This window comes from Aptenodytes forsteri, unplaced genomic scaffold (assembly GCF_000699145.1).
Source record: "Aptenodytes forsteri isolate BGI_AS27 unplaced genomic scaffold, ASM69914v1 Scaffold305, whole genome shotgun sequence".
In the NCBI taxonomy this organism is placed as follows: Eukaryota; Metazoa; Chordata; class Aves; order Sphenisciformes; family Spheniscidae; genus Aptenodytes; species Aptenodytes forsteri.
Genome location: NW_008794904.1, coordinates 206,200 through 231,892, shown reverse-complemented (window position 1 = coordinate 231,892; position 25,693 = coordinate 206,200). Strand labels below are relative to the sequence as shown.

General features: G+C 35.3%; 1 protein-coding gene across 1 annotated transcript in view; it reads left to right on the top strand.

Moving 5' to 3' along the window:
- Positions 1 to 12,855, top strand: part of DTHD1 (death domain containing 1) — a 20,421-nt gene extending 7,566 nt beyond the window's left edge. The window contains exons 5-10 of the mRNA XM_019470984.1: positions 272 to 516; positions 2,638 to 2,802; positions 3,361 to 3,650; positions 4,952 to 5,196; positions 11,910 to 11,967; positions 12,566 to 12,855. Of these exons, the coding sequence (XP_019326529.1) occupies positions 272 to 516; positions 2,638 to 2,802; positions 3,361 to 3,650; positions 4,952 to 5,196; positions 11,910 to 11,967; positions 12,566 to 12,855 (1,293 nt within the window). The remainder of the gene's footprint in view (positions 1 to 271; positions 517 to 2,637; positions 2,803 to 3,360; positions 3,651 to 4,951; positions 5,197 to 11,909; positions 11,968 to 12,565) is intronic.
- Positions 12,856 to 25,693: the final 12,838 nt, after the last annotated feature.

Sequence of the window (25,693 nt, the reverse complement as noted above, 5' to 3'; positions counted from 1 at the left end):
ATAAAAAATTTCTTCCTTGTATCTAGTCTAAATCTACCCCCCTTTAGTTTAAAGCCATTCCCCCTTGTCCTGTCGCAACAGGCCCTGCTAAAATGTTTGCCGCCATCTTTTTTATAAGCCCCCTTGAAGTACTGATTGGCTGCAATAAGGTCTCCCCGATAGTGATAGTCTAATCCAATTCCAAAAGATAAATCAATTTGTAAAAAAGCAGCCATGTAAAAGAAGATTTATTAACTTGCAAATTAATTGTACAATTGCTTTCCATATTTAGGTTCAGCCTATTGAACCATCATTGGTTTCTACACTGAAAGCAAGACACGATATGTACCACTCAGTGGTATCTGCTAGTGCACTGGTTTATGTCCAGCATCCTTCAGCCCAACCATTTAACAGCTCAGTCACTATTACTCTACCCTGTCCTCCAAACCCAGAAAAAAAAAGGGAAGGAGATGAGACAGAACATGCGAGAGCCATTAGAGCTACAGTAAAGAGGGTTGCTACAGCATACCATCCTCGGTAAGAACAACTTCACTACAAACTCAGCATTTTCAAAACATCAAAATGAATTAATTTTAACAGTTGCTGATTAATGATTTTTTGTATTAAAAATGTGTTAGTTCCTTAATACAGTCTGCTATACTTAGAAACATTATAAGAAACACTAGAGCAAATCCCCACAATTCTCGTGCTATAACTTCACCGGGAAAATTCATACAGCATTTGATGTATAAGCCTTAAATATACTGACTACTATATTTCTAGCAGGAGTCAGGATGAAAAATGCATGGGTTTTTTTCAGCAGGAAATGTTCAGCCATTTTCACCAAAGCCAAATATTGAACATAGAGAATAACCAAGTCTCAAAGCTGCTGTGATCATTATTTTACCAGCTGGTGGCTTGGTTACCTGGCCTTTGAATTTTCTGATCTCTATTTCTACACATTCCAATGGCTACCTGAGTCAAAATTTATGACACAACAGTTTGGAGTAGGTCAGTTTTGTGGTAACTGGCACACTATATGAAGGCCCAGATTTTTCCAAAGCACTCACTACAAAATTTCTAAAACTTAGACCTTGTGGAATGTCTTAAAAAAGCATTAAAACATGGGGACTCCTAAAAAATCTCTACAGTTCAGTTGTTAACTGGCAGTTCAATAAAATTTATCCATCATGCACATGAGGCATGGATAAAACTTTTTGGTGGAAAAAAAGGCCAAAGCTGACCTCATCTATTTTGACAGTCAGCAAAATAAATGGTGTTTTTACCATCCCATGCAGGAAAAAAAAATCAATATGAACTTACCATTTGATTGTTGTCCTTCCAGTTCTGCTATCATGGACAACTCCAGGTTCAGAAAGGCTTACTGGGATTTCTTGGTAGTGACTAGCTTGGAACAAGGGTCAGCTTTGAAGTACTTCTACTTCAGGTCATTAAAGAGTTAGCTTATTCCTACTACGCTAAACATTATCTTTTTCAAAATTCATCTACATGCCCGGATTATGATTGTCTTGAAAATAAGCAAGGTACAGATGGAGAAGGTAGACAATGTTCTAGCTTTCCATTTCTAAACAACTCAGATCATGTTTTAAAGAGCTCTACACTCACACTGGTCTCTTAGAGTAGACATCTATCTTTATCACAAACTTCAGATTTGGGAAGGGTGCCCATGTCAGTTTATAGGAGATTCAAATTTCATTTCCTGCACCAGAAGCATTTAATTTTGTTGCAGTACCCTCATGGCATCTGTCTGTTCTTAATACCAGTCTAAATGGCACTTTAGATTCTCAGTCAAAGCACATCCATGAAAAGACCATGGCTTGATTGCTTATTTCTATACAAATTCCTTAGGAAATGATGCCAACATGCCTGTATTTGCACATGGGCTGAGGCTGAGAAATGCTTAGGCTGTCCTGTTTGGAGTATTTTCTTTTTTGGATTGTACATAGGGTATGCATTTGAGGTGAATGGGTTATTCACATCCAGTTTTAAAAAACTGATAAGGAGAGGTGTGTGTGAGACGAGAACTATGGGCTTCTGTGAAAAAACCCTCATGTTTCATTCATTAGAATAAATTAGCCAGAACATGTCATGTCACAGTTGCTTGATTCTGAGTGTGATATCAAAGTAATCACCTGATTTGAAGAGAAACTACTTTTATTTTCTCTTTTGAAAGAGATAATGGATAGCAGTCATGTCTTATTTTCTAAATTCTTTTGTGGTTATTGAGTAATATTTGCTTCTGGAAGAAAAGGTGGGTGTTTTGGGTTGGGGGTTTTTTTCAGTTATCTACTTCTAGAGAATCTAAATCTTGATGAATGAATCAAAAACAATCTATAATAATTACTATGCATGATATTAAATGATAGATTAAACTAGATTCGTTTAGATAGAAGCCTTCTTTTTCCTTTTTTTTCTTCTTTCTGGAGAATTTGAAAAAATAAAAAAATCTCTCTTAACAATTACATCACTTATGTACTCTGGAGTATAGTTCCAGATGTAGATTTTCAGCAAGGTGGGAAAAACATATGTAGTCATCAAGGAAAGCAGAAGGGAAGGCAGAGCTATAAATACAAGCTTACTCTTTCTGCAGGATCTAGTTTTCATTATATTTTTTCCTATAATTCCTTGGCTTTCCAGGGCTGTGAGTGCTTCTTTGAGAAAAAATGGGGAGAATCTCAGTGATACTTTGAAACTATTAGGTCACAGAAACAAAGAAGAGGGGTGGAAGGTGTTTGATGATGTTATTATCCAGAATGCACGGAATGGGCTTGTATCATTTGAACTAAATGAGCATTTAGAAAGGTAATGTATGAATAATTTCATAAAGTTGTATTTACTAAAATATTTACTTCCAAGTATACGGATCAATGGAAATTAGTAGAGTTAAGAAATCATCCACTATTAGTTATTAACATGCCAGCATCTCTTCCACTTTGCAGTACAAGATCATTTAGATTTGTTACTCATAATTACAGAAAATATAAATTTGTTTAAATATTTTTTCATCTATAGACTGTACACAACATAATATATAAACAACTTGAAACAGGAAATGCAGATATTAATTTTAATTTAAAAATGTGATTTAGCTCTCTAACTACAAAACCATAATATTTTTTGGAATTTCTTATTATTTCATCTAAAATTTGTATGTATTTGAATTCATAGATACAGAATCTCTACGCTACAGATGCAGGCAAATTTCCACACTTTCATGTGTTGGAAACAAGCATGAAAAGGAGGTAGCAAAAGGTCCATTGGAGACTGAGCCCTGTATTATTATTGCATAATAAATTGTTAGCAATTGATAAAATTGTTTAAGATGGAGCTATTTATTTTCTTACCTTTTTTTTAATACAGCTTTGTGGTCATTCGCTTTTCGTTCCTCTTGGAAAACACATATCTTCTCCTCTTTGCTCGGGCTCTGGAAGAAGCTGTTTGTAGCACAATGGCTAATGTGATACTGTATCGGAAAAGAGAAAACCCATATAAAATAGTAGTTTTGCTATCTGCATCCAAAGAATTGACCTGCGAACTTCAAAATCTCCACGAGGAGGGCTACTTTGGTCCCCCAGAACCTACGCAGCAGTTCCCATTAAGAGAAGGAGAGCAGATTCATTTTAGATTTAGAGGCAATATTTTTGCTTCAGGTAAGGTAATTATTTCATGCATCTGGATAAACATTACAAATCACCTCAACTATTCAGAAATACTGTATGTGAACATTAGTAGATTGTGGTTAGTCACAGCACATTTAGTTATTTCAATGTTTTATTTCTGGTAAATGATAGGCACATGGAACTACATTGGAAACAGTTCCAACTGAAAAATAAAATGTAGTAGTTAAATAAGATCCGGAGCAACCTGCTCTAGGTGACCCTGCTTTGAGCAGGGGGGTTGGACAAGATGATCTTCCGAGATCTCTTCCAATCTCGGCCATTCTGTGAAACCTGGTCCCTTGGAAACAGCTGGTATTTTATCTTTTGTTTCCAAAGGGCAGGATTCCATAAATGGCTTTTTAATATAAAGAACATTTGATAGGAATTAAACAGATTCCAGACAAAAAGAAACAGTCTGCTATTTTATCTGTGTAAATTCACTTAAAATGAGCAAGATTAAACACTGAAATCCAGGGCACAATGTTGCTTTTTGTGAGTTGCACTATGAATTGCGGTGATGAGAGAGAGTTGTTACGCTGTTGCCATTAGCAGCCTCGAAAATTCCGTGCAGTGGCTGCCACCATTCAGAGATTTGCTTAAAGGGAAGAGATAAGAAGCCTCAGAAAAGTTTTCACCCAAAATTACGTATAGTCTTTTCTGTCAGTTTTGGAAAGAACATATAAATATATATTTGGCCCTCTGAACATTTTGTACATAAACTCTCCCATTGAAAACTCCGTTTACCCTAAAGAAAGGACTATTCTTCAAAAAGAGAAGTCTACAGCCCCCAAGGATTGCCTGCTCATATATGCAAAGGATAGTGTTATAGATGTATCAATTAAAATGGAATTACAAATCCTAAAAATGCACCTACCCCTCTGCCTCCACTCATTTTGTTGTTACAGATAGACAGATATCCATCCTGAATAACCAGAAAGCATATACTTCTAATTCCATTCACAACACTGTTTTATTTTTATTTCTCTCTCTGTTATGTACTTTATCCCGTTCCATGTTCCTTACTTTTCAACTTGTAGCACAGCCTTCACCACTTGTCCCTTATGCCAACAATTCAGGGGCTAAGACAGCTAACTATGAAGACATTTCAACTACTGAAGCAGGCTAGCAGGAATGTTTGAAACTCAGATGTTCAATTTAAAGTAATAATAATGATAAAGAACAACTGAATGTTATGTGATTACCCGTATTTGACTCACCCTAATGAATTAATTTAGATGCCACACATCTAAATACAGTGTAAAAAAAAACTTTTTTTTTTGTATGGACTGCAGAGAATGGAAAAGATTTTGGAAAAGTCTACAGGCTGATTTTTCATTCACAAAGAAAACCCAGGCTGAAGCTCCAAATTAAAGAAGTGGATGAATTTGGTAACCACAGTTCACCTCATTACAAAGGAACAGCTGTGTTTTATAAAATTACCAGAGAGATGATAACCAAGAAATGGGAACAACCCTTGCCATATGGTGAATATCAACACCAGTCTCCACTGTGTAAATTAGCACTAACATTACCAAAGGTGGGTTTCTCATTTGATAATGTTAGAGATCTTTCCCTTTTTCCCTTACCATATACTTATTAGGCAAAAGGATCTTGGTATGATTTTTGCTTTACAGATACACACGGGAGTCACTGATGGAGCAGTTCTGATCCATCAGCAATGTACAAACACCCTCAGTTTCTCTTAGCATGTGGGAGGGACCCTCATCCAAGCATGAGCATGGAAAAAAATGTTTAGCAGAAGTTTTTCACCCATTTGCTCTCCCCAAATGATATGGCCCTGAGAAATTATTACTTAAGTTTCGGTTATATACTTCTTGTATCCTTGTCTTGGGAGTGCAGAACTGCAAATTGTAGGAGCAGTAAGTGGTTCATGTAACCTATCTTTCTCCTATCACCTGATTCTCCTACTATGCCTGATAAGCCTCTGCAATACAGCCATGTGGGCAATTATCTCCATCTCTGGTGAAAGCTATTGCTACAAAGATTAACCTTCAACATTCCTACAATGAAATCTCATTGTAATCTTTTCAAAGAGCCTAGGTATCAGCACCCTGTATTGTGCAAAATGCTGTTGCTAGAGTACTGCTATCAAATTTGCATACATTTTAATGTCAAAATATGTACAGTAACACTTGGTCTAAATCTCTGTTGACAAGCAGTAGCATCTCTCTCTTTTTGAATTTAATTGATTTCACTCGTCCTTAAGCTATCACCTGCAAATACATCTTTTATTTCATAAGCATACCTCTTGATTTCTCTCTCATCTCCACTATCCCAAGTAAAAATTAAGAACAATTACCTGCAGAAAATTTTGAGAGGAGATCTCTTGTAGTGACAAACTCTGTATAAAATGTAAATTTTCTTTTGAGAATCACATGCTTTCAAGCACTTTGCTTTTCCACAGGGCTAGCATTCCATGTGCAGTATTCACAGAGAGGGAAACACAAACCCTAGAGGTTCAGTGGGATGGTAAAAAAAAAAAGTAATCTGTGGCTCACCCTAGGCATCAGTAAGTTTTCTTCCATCCACCTGCCTAGCTTCCATCCCATTGTTCCACTTTATCTAATCTTACTGCATAATAAGAATAAGATTTAAAGGATTGAACTCCATGTGTATTAAACCACAAAGGTAATTATCAAGTGTCTTAGATTTGGGTTGGCATATATGGTCTACTGCTAGACATATTAGTCCTTAAATGTTCTATTCAGACTTTTCAAAACAAGTATTTCTGACTACCCGTTTTCTCCTGCTAAATTTAAGGCTGCGTTTCCTCTTTCCCAGTGTGGCTGAGATCTTGAAGTCTGGTCAGTCTGTATAAGCGTGTGAGAATATATATGTGGGTACACAGTAGCACCCAGGCAGCCTCCTCATTCAAATGGAAATAAATGGAGGAACTGTGTAACATGATCATCGCTGGTAAATTAAAAATTAGAAATGAAGTCAAACTTCAGGAATGGTGATAGCCTTTGGGAATATTTTCTCTACATCTATTTTTTGAGTAGTGGCTCTACTTTCAACTGAATCAGTTCAAGCACAGAGGACCCAAGTTTGATGCGCAAAAAGTCTACTTAGAGAGACAGTTATTATATCACTTCAGAAAATCAGTGTTGCAGCATCTTGCAAATAATTTTTCTTTTGCTTCTGGTAAATATATTTTAAGAGAAATGCATTTCAAAGGAGTCAGAATCTTGATTAAATGCAAATATTAGGCCAAAAAAAGCGATCAAAATGCTTGAAAACATTTGCATATTGATAACTTTTTCATTACGTGATTTGTATTTTCTGTCTTACACAGAATGAAATACCTCTCTCTAGAATGAAGAATAGCATCAAAATAACATCTTCCCTTATGTTGCAAGTCATCTTAGTACACAAAATGTTATACTCTGCTATAGTTGGTGAACCCTCCTACTTTTTGATCTATCTTCATCCATCCAGTGTAATAATTTAAAATTGATAATGCTTAAAGTCAGGTTTTTTAATAGAGAAGAAATATTCCTTAATAATTTAGCTAGTTCAGTTATCATCTTTTTGAAGAATTATAAAACATCAATGAAGCTGATTATTTGACTTTAGCAAATAATTAGTAATTAAATACAACATACCTTACAATTGGTATATAAATACAGAAGGCAAATGGGAATATCTAGTGGTATGTAACATTCATTAACACAAAGTTATAATGTTGTTCACTCTTTTGTTCTTCATACCTTCTTCCAGCCAAGTAAATCTTGAATTCCATACTGAACAAACTCACAGAAATTTTAAGAACAAAAAATATTTTCTTTTGGCTTGTTTGCTGGCTGAAAGATAGGAAAAAAAGAGTAGGAAAAAGCAGTTGGTTTTCTCAAGATGATTACTAGTAAAGTCCCACACAGATCCATGCTAATATATTCATCAGAAACTTTTGAATAATTAAGTGAAAAGTCTGATGACAGTACAAAATATTCAGAGTACTAAAGCTGTCTGTGAAGAATCACAGAATATAATGATACTGAGTGACTAGAAAATAAACTAGATAATTTAGATGCCAATAAGTGTGTTGTTGGCATGGAAATACCTATCTAATTTTATACTGGTAGACTCTAAATTACCTATTACCACTCAAAAAAAAAAATCTTTGGTCATTTTGCTCTCTGAAAACTTCCAGAGCATTCAGCAGCAAATAAAAAGGTAAGCAGAATGTTCAAAATCATTAGAGAACAAAAATGAAAACAAGATTACGCCATATATCTATGAGGCATCCACATCATGACTGCACTCTGCAGTCCTGGCCATAGAACTCAGAAAGAGGATTTGGAAGCAGAGGACAGAGAGAAGGTGATCAGAAACATGGAGTGGTTCCAGGTAGAGAGACAATATGTTGATGACAACACTTAATGCAGTTTTGATAGAAGTTGAAATATTGTGTACACGTATGAATATTATGGAGGAACTGAAAAAGGAATGATTATATCCCCTCTTGCAGGATATAAGAACAATGATATTGGTACATTGCAGGTTTAACCAATAATATAAAAGAACGTACTTTTTACATACAAAAATAATCAAAAGGTGAACTCATTTTCACAGGATATTTGCAGCAGTTAAAAATGTGTTTGAGCTAGAAAAGGAATTGACTGGAAGAGAGACAGAACCATATATTAAACATAATGATCCAGATGCAATTAAATGCCAGAGCAATGAAAAGGAAATTCTAATTACTTACCATATCTTATTATGTGTTCTATAATTATTAACAGTGATGAAAGCACTGACAGTAAAAATTAACATCAGAACTTTATCCTGTTTTTACTATCCATGATCTGATCAACAAATTTTAATCAGATATATCTTCACATCTAGGTGGGCTTTCTAATGAATACAAGAAATAGAAGGAAATAGTTAAAATTGGATGAGAAAACACAGTTATGGAGAAATTTAATGCACTAATTATACAAACAACTACACCAACCATCTGTCAAATGCAACTGCTATTTACCACTTCATTAAAGTACAAGTCTTGTGTTAATGTTCATATAATATGAACCGAGACTGGCACTGTCCATAATTAGTCATATGTTGATGCTATTAATATATATTGCCAAAGCACCTGGAACTCTCTGACCACATTCGTGTGCACAGACATACACTCAAGCAATGATCCTTCAATTTTGCTAGTTTCTATCACATGTATGCTACTACAGTACAGCAATTAAACTGTTGCAAATCTCACAAGCATATTAAAATGTAATGCTCAGTGTTCATATCTGGCCTATTGATGATGCTGTGTTGTTTACAGCATTGCTCACGCTAACACAGCTGCTTACAAAATTCCAGTTGTCACAGTAAGGCTCTAGTGTCTTAACTGTGAATTGGTTGACTCTAAGTTGTAGCATTTTTGATGGACTTCTCACTTGCTCCCACTATGCTGGGGGAACCTTTCATGGTTTGGGAATAAAATCCCTGAAATAGCAGTAAATGCAGGGTAAGAACAGCAAAGACTGTTTACATTTCTACTACTTCGTTGAGTAATAAATATCTTAAGTTTAGTTTAAACATGTTTAACAGATTAGTTTTAATACACATGAGATCACAAATACTCAGTGTTGCCAGTAACAATAGAAATTTTCTTAATAAAATGAAATTAAGTTTTGGCTTTTTCCTTTTTTTGCCAGATGATAAAGTTAGTACCATCCACAGTGCCTGATTTTGATTGCGACAAAGACAGATGGAATCTTTTTAAGGCAACCATTCTGACTACATTTTCACTCATTTCTGTAAAATTCCCACCTAAATTTCTCTTGAATTGTGGAGAGAAGACAGTAACTATATATAGATTATAAGCCATGACTATATATATAGATTGTAAGCCATATTTATATGTATGTGCCCACATTATCCACTGTCTTACTAATGTATTTCTGACAGTGGTCGAAGCAGTGGTTGTTTACCTTGTATGCCGCCATTCACGTCAGTTTTTAGTTTAAACATGCTACACTTGTACAGAAGTAAGCTGATCTTCACTAACAATTCCTATCATGGAGCTTTCATTTCCTCAGCATTAGAAAACACTGGTTGGTCAAACCTGTTATTTTCAACACAAGTTAAATACAGTGGATTAGGTTCTGATGTCAAGTATGTGTATGCATATCACTAATATTTCTACTGATTTCAAAGCAGTTCTATTTATGTGAAACTGGGCTAAAGAGTTTAAAAGGTTAATTTCTCCTTTTCTGTCTGTCCTGTTTGATATGCTAGTAGAGTCTGGTCATGTCTGAGAGGTCCATTCGACAGAGCACTTCAGTATTGCTGGCTGAAATCAGAGTGCTTTGCAAAAAGACATTGTTGTAATACATACAAGCATTATCAAATTACTATTCTGCTGAAGTTTTATGTCTAATGACTGTCTAACAGCAAAATAGCATGTGATCCTCTGCTTCAGAAAGGCTTAGCTAATTGAAGGGCCTTCCAGACTAGAAAACTGCTTTGACCGCTAAGAGTATTTTACTTACGCTATCAACCAGAACAGTGGGGCCACATGCCAGTGCAGCTGGACCGTGGGTGAATTTAGCGCTTCACCACAGATATTTAATCTTTAAAGGCAGATTTAATGTTTTGGATCTAATGCATTGTATATTATTACACTGTTTCTAGACAATACTCATTTTCAATTCTTACCATTTGTACTACTATTTTAACATTATGTAGCATAAAGTGGTTCAGATTGAAGTCAATGCATGGGTAACTGAGTTCATCTACAATAACTTTGAAAATCTCATACAGGCCTTTGAGGTGCTAAATTCTCATTAATGAATGAAAATAAGTTTAAATATAAATGCATAATTAAACGCAGCCAAAGAAAGCTGAGTCTTGGAAGAAAAACAGTGCCCCCTTCTGGGAGAGCTTTATATTCCCTTTATTTTGAGGGCTTTTTTTAGCCATGTTATGCCACTAGGGCACGTCCGGTGACAGAATTGCTGTAGAAGCACGCAAGACGAGGCAGATTCAGAACTCAAGATGAGTACAGCACAGGACGGTTTTGGACTGCTAAGCAGTGCTTACTGTGTGCATCCTGTACACACTGAACCCCCCTACCAAGATGACTGAGTACAGGCCTGATAAAAAGTTGTTTAATTCACAAGTGAATAGGTAACAGTTATGATTATATGGACCTTTTGGATGTGTAGCTCAGTACATATGAAACACTCCAAATATTGAACAATATATAAAGTCTGTATTGTAAGAGTATTTAAGATAAGCTCAGCAAGGCTCAGTATGCCCAGCAGGAAAAGGGGAGTAATTTATCCAGTCAGAGTTTCATGCTCTTAATTCACAAATGGAAAAAAGAAGCTCAATGAATAAACCTGGAGAAAGTCTCACAGGGAAAGCTGTGCATAAACAGCCAGGTAACGCAACTGAATGTGTGTGACAAAAGTAACATGGGCACTAAAAGAGGAAAATTACAGCTTTTAAACAAAAAAAGAGCTGAACTCCACTTGATACAAATTAATCTCTTCTTGTGCTCAGTGCTTATGTAAGTAATTTCTTGTGCTATATGGAGTAGGGAATAACAGTAAAGCCCACAAGACTTTCCTCTTTCTCAGTCATAGGGAAAAAGGACAAAGTATTTTTTTCTTTCTCTCCAGTGTTCAGAGGAAGAAAGAGAAACTCTTTACTTTCTAATGGAACTCGTCTTTTGAATTCTGATGTTTATTAGTGATTTAGAATTAAAAGTTGAACCGTGTAAAATGAATAACTATAGCTACAAACATAGTATGATTTCTAGACCTAACAATAGCTACTGCATACCTAGAAACTGTTATTTTCCTTGAAACAGTATGGTATGCACACGGTTGTAATAAGAACACAGAGACAGCAAGGCAAAGTTAATGCAGTATTCAAAATTAGCATCCATTTCATGTATGAAGGTTCCATACAGATGTTCTATACACCCAGTTTCTATACACCAGTCATGACATAATGCTACTGATCAAACATTTATAAAATTATATAAATTATAAGCTTTTTAATAAGATGCAATTGCTGTAAACAGTTTCATTATTTTAATAGCTGTATACTGATTTTTACCTGCTGATGGTGTTAACTGGTTTTTAATAATGACACAAATCCTCTATGTAGGTAGGACCAATCTTAAATGCTGATTTACTGCAATCCACCCCCATATCCTACACCTTATCCCTTACTCATTTAGTCATTTCTCTTTCCTCAACACATTTTCTTTGATAGCATGAAAAGTTGATCAACCGTCCACGAAGCACAAGAAGAATTTCTTCCGATTCATCAGGTAAGAATACATACATAATATATTAATATCAATATAAATAATAGTTATATTTCCTATTTACTTCTTTTAAATGCCAAGATTTGTTTCAGCTATTACTGACATTTTAAAATGCCATATTCATGAACCAAAATAGTTAATGTGTTAAAAGATATTCAAAGAAAAAAAAAAAGTGATCTGTTTACCAGGAAATGAAATAGTTCTTGTGAGATAATGTTGTGGTGGCGTGCTTGAGCAGCATATAATTTTCTGTATAAGGAGATTCAGTTTGTACTGGAAAGCTCCAGTATGGAGTTATGTATCAGTCATAGGAAATGCCCATACCCTTTTATTTTATTGATAGCTTTCCCCATGCAGTCCCAAAAGTTACAGATCATTGCTGAATCTGCTTTTGACTAAATTCACTTCATGTCTCAGTGCAGTTACCAAAAATTACATCAGAAATAAGAAGTGACGATGTTTTCATTAAAGTAAAAACCAAACCATATTTAGGTGGGGAGTTCACCTGCTGAGCCTCCAGCTTTAGAAAGCTTTTCAAAAGAAAGAAAGGTTTACATAGCAGAAGAATAATGATCTTAATTTACTAATTTTTACCCTTCAGAGGCCCTATGGGACAACTTGCTATATTGGCTTGCAGAAGAGCTTGCAGAAGACAATACATCATTGCTTGCTTTATGCTTACCTGTTCGGCGGAGCATACTTCAGCTTGTTAGGCTGAAGTGCCCTGATAATTTAACACACCAGATCTATGAGCTGCTTTGCTGCTGGAAAAAGACCCTTCCAAGGTCAGCTGATAAACAGCAGCTCCTGTCTCGTTATTTGCGGAAGAGTGGCAGAAGTGATCTTTCAGAAGAACTTTGTTTTAAGTGGCAAAATAAAGTGTTCACTTGACAGAATCACTGGCAACTAACAGCCCCATTTCTCTTCTTTCTGGTTGAAAAGTGTGAATATTTCTGTGATATCTTTGGATGAACAAGTGACAGGGATACCAGTCCAGGATCAGACTGGTTATTTATTTGTTACTTTGCAACCTCTTTACTAAAGCAAAGTATAATAGCAACGTCCTCGCTTGCTAAAAGTGAACATTTCTCCTGTGGAAAAGTGAGATATTGAAAATATAGGTATGAAGGATTATAGACTGGTCTGCATAGGTTTCTAAGGACTTTAATTATTTGCACATACCATACTCAATTAACAGAATCATATTTCTACATACTTTAAACACTAGGAATTATTCACTATACTTTATCAAAATCTTATGATTCATTCCATGATATATGGATTACTCTACATCCAGTAGTAATAGCTACCACGTTCTTCAGAAGAAAGCATAATAGATCATTATAGTGCACAGACAGGAAATTTCTTCTTACTTTCGGGTTTGTTAGCAATTAATCCTGACTTTTATATTCTCAGTGAATGTTTTTTATCCTTGTGAATGTCATAGCAGATTTCAGTGTTACCACATGTGAATATCTAATCTGTTTCCAGAATTTACCAGACTTGTTGCCTCACTTTTATCTGTCATGGTAATGGTTTTTTTTCAGGTTACCATCAAATTTGGAAAAAGGAGTATTTCTTCATATACATTTTAAAATGTAGTGCTTTGCAATTTCATTCATTATACTGGGTTCTTGTATTGAAGGTACAGATAGTAAGCCAGGTGTATTTGTGTTATTCCTTAGCCATGTATTTTAATCTCTAAAAACTCATTTCTTTCCAGAATGCTAAGTAAGACTAATCTAATTTTTAAAAGTCAGAGCATTAGCAGGGTTGGACTTTTATAACTGTGTTTCTACTGAAATAATATTCTAATTAACATGCTGAAAAATATGTGAATAGAACACTGCTAAAAACTAAAAGCCATCTATAAAGACCTGGATACTCCATTGTACAGTATCATTAACATTAGTGCAAAGCAGCAAGAAGTATGGGCATTTCAGTAGTATGTTTCCCATACAATGGGAACAACTGCATTCAGCCTCCTCTTCCTAGGATTTTTGGATTATTTTTTACATTAACTGAATGGTAAAATTATATTAAATTTGCTCATGTTAAAAGCTCATTTTTATTAGTGGCAAACACTAATCAAGTAAGTAAACAAACCATATATTTTATTAAAGAGTGGGAAAAGCCTAATAAGGTAGATAAAAAAATAACAATTTTTAATATAACCATAACAATTCATGTTCTTCTTCTCTAAGGAGGTAACCATTAGGCCCACTAGTTATTTTTCTCCTCTTGCAGTAACACTCACAGTCTAAAACTAGTAGCTAGTCTTGCTCTGGCCCAGCAAAGCTGAGCTGGCTGGTGATGTGCTTTTCCTCTGTTCCTCTCCCTCCTCATCTCTGCCACCAGTTCTGCCTTGTGCTGGGGCTTTCCCTGTTAGCTGTTCTTGGTAACCGTCATAGCTTTTGTTCCCACTTTTTTGTTATTTCAGCTCCTGGAAGAGTATGGTATCATTGAGCACACACTTTCTGTGCTCACAAAAACATTTTAACAGAAAAGCATATTTAAAATGCACATTTTAACAAAAATTTATATAAACAAGTCATGCAAAGCAAACATGCTTACGCCTGCCCACTTTGTTTCCTTTGCTCTACCAGGTTTCCTTTGCTCTACCAGAAGCACCCTCCTTCTCTAGGTCTCCCTGACCCCAGGGACTCCTGGCAGGAGGAGGGAATATGGGTGGGGGTTCCCTTCATGTTAGGTCTCAACCAACAGGTTTATATACAGATACATTTTTTATTCCAATATTTTGTCAGAGAAGAGATTCTTCCCCCTCTAAAGTTCATAGTCTGTAAACAAAACCTCCAAACAAAACAGGTTTCAGACCAAAATGTGGCCTTCTATGCAACAGAACAATGACAGCAACTAGACAATAGCAGCAATTAGACCCCAAAATGTAGGTCTTTCTGGCTGAAGTAAATTAAAATCAAGCTGTAGCAGAATCCAAAGAGACCTTGTCGAAAAGGGAGGAGCAATGGAACGTCAGCTGAGACACCTCTCAATCCTTATGGAAGGATGAATATCTGACTATTCTGCTTCTTTCCAAATAGCAAATGCCAGTCACAGGCTGATATGACTGGACTATTGCTGTGGAAAATCCAATTTCTTATCCAGCATCAAAGCAGTCATTTGCTTTTCATTCAATCAAATATTTTCTCCTGAATGAAAGGGTTCCCTCAGTGAGATTTAGATTCACTGAACTGAAATCAAAATGTAGGAAAGAATGTGGCCTATATGGGACAAATCTGCTCTGTGCTATGTGTTTTTATTGGCTGTAAAAAATATGCAGGACTGAGAGCAAAATCTGAGCTTTATTGCTTAGAATGGGTATGTTTTCTACCCCTAAATAAAAGGTGATGCTGCATATTTCTGCTAAATGGTGAAGGCAACTGAACAGAAAATGAGCTAAAATAGGAAGCCAGTTGCTCATATAGAAACCACCTAGACAACTATAATTTGGCTGACTGAATACAGAAGCTAATTATTTAAATACTGAACAGTTACACAGAAAAGAAAGGAAGGAACACGTGTATTCCTTTTGTGGCATTGTTACAGGATGGGTTGCCAACTGCGTCTGAGACTGATGAAGTGCAAAGGTATAAAGCAGACTTTGCATATTCAACATTTAAAATACAAATTCTCTTTACTTAGTGAAACGGGGCTCAATAAGCACGATCAGTAAGCTGTTGAATACAACAGATGGGTTTAATTAAAAAAAACTAAGATGGCATTTAATCAATATACTATCCAAGCCCCTTGCAAAAACGAGTTATTTTATGCTTTCAATAGTCTTGGGAGAAGTACTGTTTTCATAGAAATAACTATCTGTAGCAAAGTCATCTTCAAGCACAAGAGTCCCAACTTAAAAGTGCCTCCCAAGTAAAGTGGGAGGGAGCTCACATGCAGAGCTGTTTGGCGGGGGAGCCTCAGCAGAGGCTCCTTCCAGCTCTTCTCAACTCATTTCAATGAGCTGGTCTTAAGTGCAGTGAGCTAAACCCCTGAAAGGGCAGGGGCACTCAGGAACCTGGCATAAAATAGCCCAGTTGAAACCACTCCTTTATTTCCATATAATCTTTACTCTAAGACGCAACAAAAAGTTCTTGAGCATCTCTGATGCATCTCGGAAAAGTTGTCAACCAAAGAAACGCATTATCTGCAACTCCTCTCGTTCTAAGCAGTAGAGGAGCTTGAACGTATAACTGAATACTGAATACCAGGTACCAGCCTGTTCCGAGACTCCTTCAAAGTCTCCTTTTTCATGAAGATGCTAAAATATTTTCCTCTAATGACTCTGCCTACCCATTAATTATGCAATCATTATTAATATATCAGTAGAAACAAGGTCTTTGCATGATGCTCTGAAAATATACTTAGGAGGTCTCCTAATAATTCTAGATAGTGTAGACATTTGGAAAAGTGCAAGCATACCTATTTCAGCTGGTCTGAAATTGAGTTGAATCATATCGTACACAATGAATGTTATGGGGCTGAAAGAATTTAATGGCAAGTTTCCTTGTGAACAGACATACTTTTTTCTTCAGAGAGGAAGAATCATTAATATGATTACTAGATAAACTCTAAAACAGAAAGTGCAACTTTAAGGTTGATTCCTCATATTGTATTTCATGTTCTCCAGGAAACACTCAACAGTCTTTCTCAGTCATCACAACAACATAATTTACAGAAAAAAAAAAAATTCCCAAACACCGCTCCTCCCAAATACCCAACTCATTTTATGCAACAGCCTGCATCATTACAAGATTCTGATAAACTGAAAAACATTGCCTTAGTACTTCAATTACTTTATTAATGTTTTATTTTAATAAAAATTCATATTTAATCTGGCAATTTGAAGAGCTCCCATTGTTAATACAGACTGATAATGAAAACAATTTTCTCATATACTATTAGAGGTTAACAAAAGGCTTGTTATGAATTAGTAATCTACTCTGATATTGTAATAAATCATAGTAAAGCTCACAAGAATAGAAAAGCAAAGTCCATGTTTCATCCTTTCTCCCTGAACAATGAAAGTATCATAAATGTAAGAAAAATTATTCTATAACACAATATGCAAGTGTAAGACTTTGTCCTTATCCATATGCTAAGTGAAAGACAACCGTTTGTCATTACTATTGTAAGCCTATTCTTAGTCTTTCAAAAATTTCATATGCTTTTGAAGTCCCCATTATATATATAAATTCTTTATGTCACAATGTGTATATCCCCTTGACGGAAGATTTTCCAAAGCCATATGTGGGGTCTTACATGCCTAGATCTCACTGACCTTTTTTGTCCATTGAACACCTACCACTTCATTGTTCCCATTAAGACTTTTTGTGCTGTACTTCCCAAATGAAAAACTGCTGGTTCTTCAACTTGTTAAAATACTTTAAAATCCATACATAACCTTTATCATCATTGCACTCTATTTAGGAGTCCAATTTTGATAGTATGACTTCAAGAAATGTTATCACTCATTTTAATTTTGGCCTTTGGTCAGATTGTGGCCAGAGCAGATTAATTACGTATCAGAAGCTATCTAGTCTTCTACATATTAGAAGACTAATTACGTATAAGAAGACCTTAATAGAACTGGAAGGATTCCAGCCAGAATTATTATTATTACATGCCAGCTTTATACGGCAAGTGCCAATTTAACCAGCAGATGTCGCAGAAGAGCTTCTACAAAGATACTATTTCTAGTATTTTCAAAGCTGAACTCAATCTATAAAAAGTCACTTCAGTAAGAGAATGGAAGAGAAATTCCTGAAAGATTGTGCATTATTCGCTTGTCTTTTAATGAGTTAGCCCCTTTTAGAGTCTTTTGAGGTGAAGGGATGCAAATCATTTAAAATGCAGATATTATGCAATCAGAAACAAGAATGCTTATTTCTAAGTGTTAACAGTAATACTTTCTTAAGATCCATGTCCGTGCCTGAGGAATTAAGGAAAGGAATTAAAAAAGGTTGAAGTGGTATAGAACCAAATGTGTAAAAGTATTTTGGAGTATTTTATTTCTAGAAAGAAAGAGGAAATTTTTCTGTAATGAAGAAACTCATAATATCAGAAGATTACTGTTTCATATACTTCCAAACATTTTAAAAAACTAGCACTTTTCAGGCTAAATGAATAATTACTAATGGAGATAGCCAATTTATGTTCTTTTTTTTTTCTTATGGAGTTTTGGTGAAATGTCATTCCTCAGAGAAAACAAGATGCTACAAAAAAATCTGGAAGTTTTTCTGAGAACACCTGTCAAGCATTAAAATAAGCTGATACAATAACAGATTTTATGGTACTTATAAAACCAAATGGTTTCAAGAATAGTTTAGCTCATCTCTCTGTTTACACATACAGAAACTCCTAGAAGTCTTAGATTTTTGTCGGTCTGCAAGATCTTCCAAAATCTTCCAGAAACAAATGCTACCAAGAGTGTGCATAGAGCTGAATGGTTTAGAACAAAACAAGGAGGGACACAAGGTAAAACTACATTGACTCAGCATGCAAAGTCAGCAAAGCTACTGTGGGCTTACTGAACCATTTCTACTCAATTTATTCTGCCCTTAGGCTTTGCTTGGGAGTCTTTTTGATTCATTCATTACATACTGTATAAGTACTGTGAGTTTTAATCAAGAGCTTCACATTTTTCTCATCATTGCCATGCCAAATGTAAATACGATCCCAGTACATACTGAGAAAATATTTCTAAGAGGGGCAGCAAACTGTCAATGCCAGTCTAGAAGAGGTTGAGGAGATCTCCTCTGCAGCATGGTGCATAGTTCTGCTCATGTATGTTCAAAAAGAATGAACTTAAAGCACTGAATCTCTTTGCTGAGCCCTTCTGCAGAGAAGAAATAGTTAAAAGATCATGGAAAAGGAGAAGGGATCTTGAAAGGAAACTAAAAAAAGCTTGTCTAGCCAGTCAAAAGGAAAATATGAAAAATTATTTCCAGTTAGAGAAAAAAAAAAAAAAAAAATTTTTTTTTAGCCAGTAAAAAGGAAAATATGAAAAATTATTTCCAGTTAGATAAACACAATACTGGTTCCTGAACATAAACATAAATATAGATTGGGAATTAGAAGTACTTTCCTAACCATCACAACCTTCCAGCAGGATTAATAGGAGAAAATACCTAAAGCATTTTAAAATGCAGTTTTTAAAGTTCAGGAAAGGTTTTATAACAGCAGCCTTCAACAGTGGAGAACTGAAGTCACAAGGAGAGGAATTCTCTGTCCATTTTTGTGTTTCTAGATTATACAGACAGATATAGACTGGACAGGAATTATCAATGTATCCTTTATACCAGTTGCTCAATCCACCTCATCTTGCAAGCGGACTCCTGCCACTCCTTGTCACATTACACACTGTGAACACGCACAGACACACATACACACACCTAAACCTGACAAGCAACTAATAGCCTTAGTTCATGTCTAAAAAGGTATAAAATTAATCTGATTTATGGTTTTCTGGCTGACAATAAACTGCTGTCAAGTCTTTGTCTCTTTTCTTCTCAGTGACTGGTAACCATGGCTACACAATATAATAAAGTTAAGTGATCCACAATGCTGTAATACAGGGTGTGTTTATGGTAAATTATTTTGTTATGAAACCCCAAAATAAAACTAGTAACTCAGGGTGAAATGGAAATTAGCTACCAGTTAAAATTTTGCTTGTATTTTAATAAAATATGCATGCTTTGTTGAATGGCATAATTTCTTTTCCTGAATAATTTATGACAGCCAGTCTGTCCCATTGAAATGTTCGTATTAATTTTAATGAGCTTGTCAAAGCTATTCTAGCCATTTTATGTTTAATAGATTTAGCTGGGGTAATATTTTAACCCCTTGCTTCTTTTAACTGACATAAAAATGTTTTATACAAAATAGCTTCTTTATTTTTTAAATTATAGATTAGCATCTATAGTTCATTCAAATAGTAATAACAATATGATTCTCTATACTACAGTTTATATTTCCATATCAATTTAAAGTTTTCCTCTGCAGGAAAAATTAATAGAAGCTTGGAAAAAAGGTAGATTTTAGTTAATTGCCCTGGGGGAGGGAAAGTGTTTCAATTACAAGTTTTTGGAGGCAGTATTTGCATTTACATTAATGTTTTTTTCCATAGTTTAAACTCAAGGTAGCTAAACATTTTCACTTTATTCTGAACAGGCTGGGACACAACTGATGTGCATATTTTTGTTCCATTTCCCATTATGTAGCTGTTTATGTTGCCATCCAATAATTCTCCACTTTCAACTGCTTTTCGTCACTAAAATTCCTTTGAACTATTTATCAACAAGCAGTATAGAAGCTGATGGTATAGAGACCATCATTCCAATTTCACCTTTTCCTTGAATGCCTTCTTCACTGCATTCATGCTGGGCCTCTTGGAACATCAGTATTTACCTGCAAATCTTTTGTTATCTCTACTTTCCTGGATCAGGGCCAGGACCAATCTCTGGTGTAAAAGACATGAAAACTCTGTTTAAGAACTAACCATAGCAGTTTTGTGTACAAATATGAGGAGCAGAAACAAAAATATTATTACCTGTTCATCCAAAGGGACAGGAACATGCATCCTTTGGCTGAAACATGATCCAACTGGATTAGGTGACTCAGTTCTTTTCCGTGAGAATTGATCCATTTCTGTCAACTATTTCTGAACTACAGAACATTTTAACAACGTAATTGTATATTCATCATTCTGGTCATGAATGGAAATAATCTTCTTCAAAAGCCCACAAAACTCACTAGATGTTTCTATATGGCTTGGCTAAGCTAAATTTCCATATCTAACACCCTAAAAAAAGGACAAGGAGCTAACTTCTACTAATTTCTATTTTATCTGTAAGAAATTAATTCAAAATCCTCTACCTGTACTAGCCTCAGAACTGCAGTCTTAAAATCTGAAGCCAAGTTTTGTAGACGGTATCTACCTCTAGCTTATTCTTCTACTGCTAGCTTTTAAGATTTTTTTTTTAAACTCAACACATATTTATGATGTTAGTCTATGACGATGATAAACAAATACGTCTGGGATATGACGACTCATTCTGTAAATGGATGTTCTGTTACCTAAAAATAGAGAGGTGAGCAAGAGCTCTATTCAAAAATTTTATTATATAGAATATTAGTCAGAAGTTTTTAAAGATTAAAAAAAAGTAAGAAGACTAAATTAAGTACAAGGAACGAGTACATTTTTAGATGAATTAATATTGGAAAGTGATCGAAAGTAAGTAATGCTACTTCAGTTTTAATGGGTCTGGTAAAAGCTTGGTACAGGCTCAAATATCAAAAGTGGAAAAAAACTTCAGATATTTCTTACAGTAGTGGTCCAATGTTGTACTCAGCAGTGAAATGTGTTCAATAAGGGGATATTTCTAAGAGGAAGAGAAGAATTTCTATCACCCATAGTCAGAGAAAATAAACCAGAAATATCTGTGGTAGAGGGAGGACAGGATGTGGTTATACTACCATACATCTGCAATCCCCAGTAGCCATGAGGACGGTTGATGTTGTTACAGTACAAGCCATAAGTACTTGATTTTTAATTTTTTTAAAAATTTATGTAATAGTGGGAATAGCTCTCAGAACCTGTTTCCACTTGTGCTAAAGTTCAGCTACTGTGAGGGGTGAAACAGGACAGAATCTCTTAGTGACACCAAATAAAATGCTGATTCCTTGACAGATAATTTATTACAGTCTTCTAGACGCTTGAGTCAGGGAGAATAGAGATTACATGTAACAGACAAAAATGCCTTGAGAACATGCTTTCATGCGATGCTTCAAATATGCATATGTTGTTATAACGGTTTTAAAATAAAAGAAGAATTATAACATGCAATGGGATGGCAAGTATTTGGTTTTTTCCTCTTTGCCATGATACCATACACTACAATAAGGAGTTTAAATGTTGTGTCTCCACAGGCCTCTTAAGTCCACCCCTGGGCTACAGGAGGGTTTCTTATTATAAAATTAGGTACAAGAGGAAAAAAACATAGATGTACAATAAGTTGCCATAAAAGTCTGTATGATATGAAAGAAGGTGCATTTATCTTCCACAAGAATTTTAAACTTTGAATTGAGAAAAAAATAAATCAATTAAAGCATGCAGTTCTCCCCTTTTCTGAAAAATTTAATTTACATCGTAGCATGTAACCTCTAAGATGAAAAAGTTCAAGTGAAATCTTTCAAATGAGCTTGTAAACCAAAGCAGAAGGCTTATTCTGGCAAATTTTACACTTGCAATATTTTTTGTAGTCTGCTAAAGTACAATTCTGACTTATTTTTTGTGCTCATAATTGATGCTGTTTGGGCTTCAAAATCTGTTGCAGACTTCCTTCTGTTACTATACTCAAAATTATGATGGGATTGCAGCCAACTTTATTTTCTGCAGTGGGTTTCTCTTTGAAAGCTACATTTGCAATTTAACCACCAGTATTCATGGATCTCAAATACCTCTTTAAGTCTTACTAGATAGCCAGAATTACAGCAACTCTGAAGCTGTAAAACAAGAGTTTTGTGACCTGCCTTAAAAACAAAACAAAACAAAACAAAAAACACTATCACCTGGGAAAACTGAGATTTAGAGATTCTGGAATTTGATTTTTCCAATGCACTGAAGGTACCTGGTACTTGGAGACCAAGTGCTAATTTCTGATCATCTTTGTCCATCCAAGCCTCATGTTCACAGGAGAGTGGTAATGCTGTGGAACATGATCTCAGTTGGTAACAATAACTGGGACCCTGGGCAAACTCCATATGCCTGTGCAAGTTGGAATCATATTTGTTTGCACTCCCATGATGTTGCTTAGAAGCTTGAAAAATTTAGTGTCTGCAAGAAGTAAACCAGTATTTTTATTTCTTTTATGTACTTATGGCACTAGAGATAGTAAGAAGGGAGCATTTTAGGACAGATATTTTTTGTTAAGGGGAAGATGGGAAAAAAAAAAGAAAAAAAAACCCTAAACTATAATTGCCACAATAAGACTCCGCCAGAGACAACAGTGAAGCTTTACAGGCCTAAGATGTCCACATGTATAAGAACATCATCTAGAGTTACATTAGGGTAAAATAAAATAGCCTAGAACATCACTAGGCCATGCTTCAGAGCATAAACTGTACCACTAATAGCTTTGCATTAAGAAAATATGTCATCACAGCATGCCATAGCAATTCTTTCCTGGAGCAACAGATTAGGGCCACTGTCAAATTAGACCAGAGGGACATTTGTACTATGTTGCATGTCTGACATTCCCGAGTTCCAGAAAAAGCTTAGTGAACCTGTAGGTTCAAACGCTCTAAAACCAAAGCTGAACTACACGATATTTTGTACATCCTCTTACATAGCCAGGCAAATACTATCATTCAATTCAACACTTCCCTCAGGGAAGTGGGATACTACTCATGGAATAAACCGATGTATAGTATCTGCCATGTCATCAGATCTGTCCTTTAGCATTTGGTCCATAACATCTGCATTGAACAATTTTTTTCTTTCCTGAACATTTTGCCTGCATTGCACTTGACAGAACCAGAACAAAAAGAACAGTATGGTTTTGCACATCAGGATTGCATAATACTAGATGTGCTTTAAAAGAACAGAGTAAAAGCTGACAGTGAAACCTTAGCTTTGTCATCTTCTGGCTTGAATGCTCGTCACGAAATGCTAAATATACCCTATAAAAAATTAACTGTAATTAAAGAAAGTGGAGCAAGGAGCACCCACCGTAGAGTGTTCATGTAAAGCTAGCCAGTCAGTTAAAGTTTAGGAGGGCTCAGAAAAAGAGAAGGACAGTCCCCAGGAGAAAAGGAACTGCCTGAGGGGTAATAATCAACTTGGAAACAATCCCTGAGGCAAGAAGGAAACTAAAGGAGCATAACTACAAATTAAGATGACGAAGCAAATGGAATGTGACAGGGAGCAAGAGGAGAAAACAATCAAGGATCAAATCCTATTAAACCCTTTCATTAATGTTGTAAAATACATAATAAAGAATACACTTTAAAAATAGTGCATGACACCAAGACAGGAAAGGTTATAAGCACAGCATCAAAATAAAAAAATGATCTTAGAAAAGGTATGATGAAATTCAAAGCACAAGTGTTATATTTGGGAAAAAGAAATAAAATGCCAAACTTTAAGAATGGAGGGAATAGCTGATTAGGCATAAGAATTTAAATATATATATTTTTTGATTGCTATTTTAATTTTTGAATTTTGAAAGGAAGCCTGTTAAATTTCAAATCTTATCTAGGGCAAGCAATTCTATTGCATTTTTATTCTGAACAACTCAGAAAAGTCTTCTCTTTTGAGAGAAATGAAGATGACGAAGAAAATGGAATGCGACAGGGAGAAAGAGGAGAAAACAATCAAGGATCAAATCCTATTAAACCCTTTCATTAATGTTGTAAAATACATAATAAAGAATACACTTTAAAAATAGTGCATGACACCAAGACAGGAAAGGTTATAAGCACAGCATCAAAATAAAAAAATGATCTTAGAAAAGGTATGATGAAATTCAAAGCACAAGTGTTATATTTGGGAAAAAGAAATAAAATGCCAAACTTTAAGAATGGAGGGAATAGCTGATTAGGCATAAGAATTTAAATATATATATTTTTTGATTGCTATTTTAATTTTTGAATATTGAAAGGAAGCCTGTTAAATTTCAAATCTTATCTAGGGCAAGCAATTCTATTGCATTTTTATTCTGAACAACTCAGAAATGCCTTCTCTTTTGAGAGAAATGAACAAAACAGGGTAATAAGTTTCCTTGTTTATGCAGAAAAGAACCTGCTTTATGGAAAATTCCATGAGCAAGTCTAGTTCTGCCTCTTTTTGATGCTAACAATGACTTCAGCCTTATTTTAAATATCTTCAAATTCTCTTGTTCAAGCCAGTTTCAAAAACTAGCTGAAAGCTTCATTTAAACATACATGTTTACGTGGTGGACAATTGTAAGCAGGTCATCATATGACACTGCTGTAGATTAAAAATGTTGTGCCTCTGAAACAAATTCCTTCTTCCTGGAATTTTCTCTTTGAAAACACAGCATCTTTACTGAAAACTGCAGTGAAAAAGGCTTCTCCAGATGGCAGTGCCATCCATGTACAATATCTCTTCCTCCAGTGTTGCTCTTAACTTCCCACCACTCCTATTTAAGGGTATAAACTAAAGCTTATGTCTGGAGAACTGATTACCCACTATTCTGCAGTATAAACACAGAATATTTCCATTTTGAACACTCCTAATCTCCCAGCACTGTCCCAATTACCCTGGATGCCAAGATTGGCATTGGAAAATATTCACTGAGCAGCTCAGCCTTCTGCTACTTCTTAAGAGTAAGTGATACACCCTAGAAGCCCTACTTCTACACATAGGAAAGTTTAACATCATCTTTGACATACAGATATTTTTCCATGGCATGATGCTGTCACTCGGCCAGTTCAACTCGCTTTATATTCCAGTTGAATTTAATAAGATGCATGAACCACTATGACTCAGCAGCAGGCACCCTGCATCTTTATACAGTGTTCAAACACTTGGTATGGGAATGAATCCTCCCTGTACACCAAATTCTGCCACCCTACTGAAGGGATGTTCAAGGTGCCTACGAAGGATGATTCAAGATGCCTCATGGATTATACAATGACATACAGTTCAGCTTGAACTGAAGTATTGAATTTTAACAGCCATTGCAAAAGT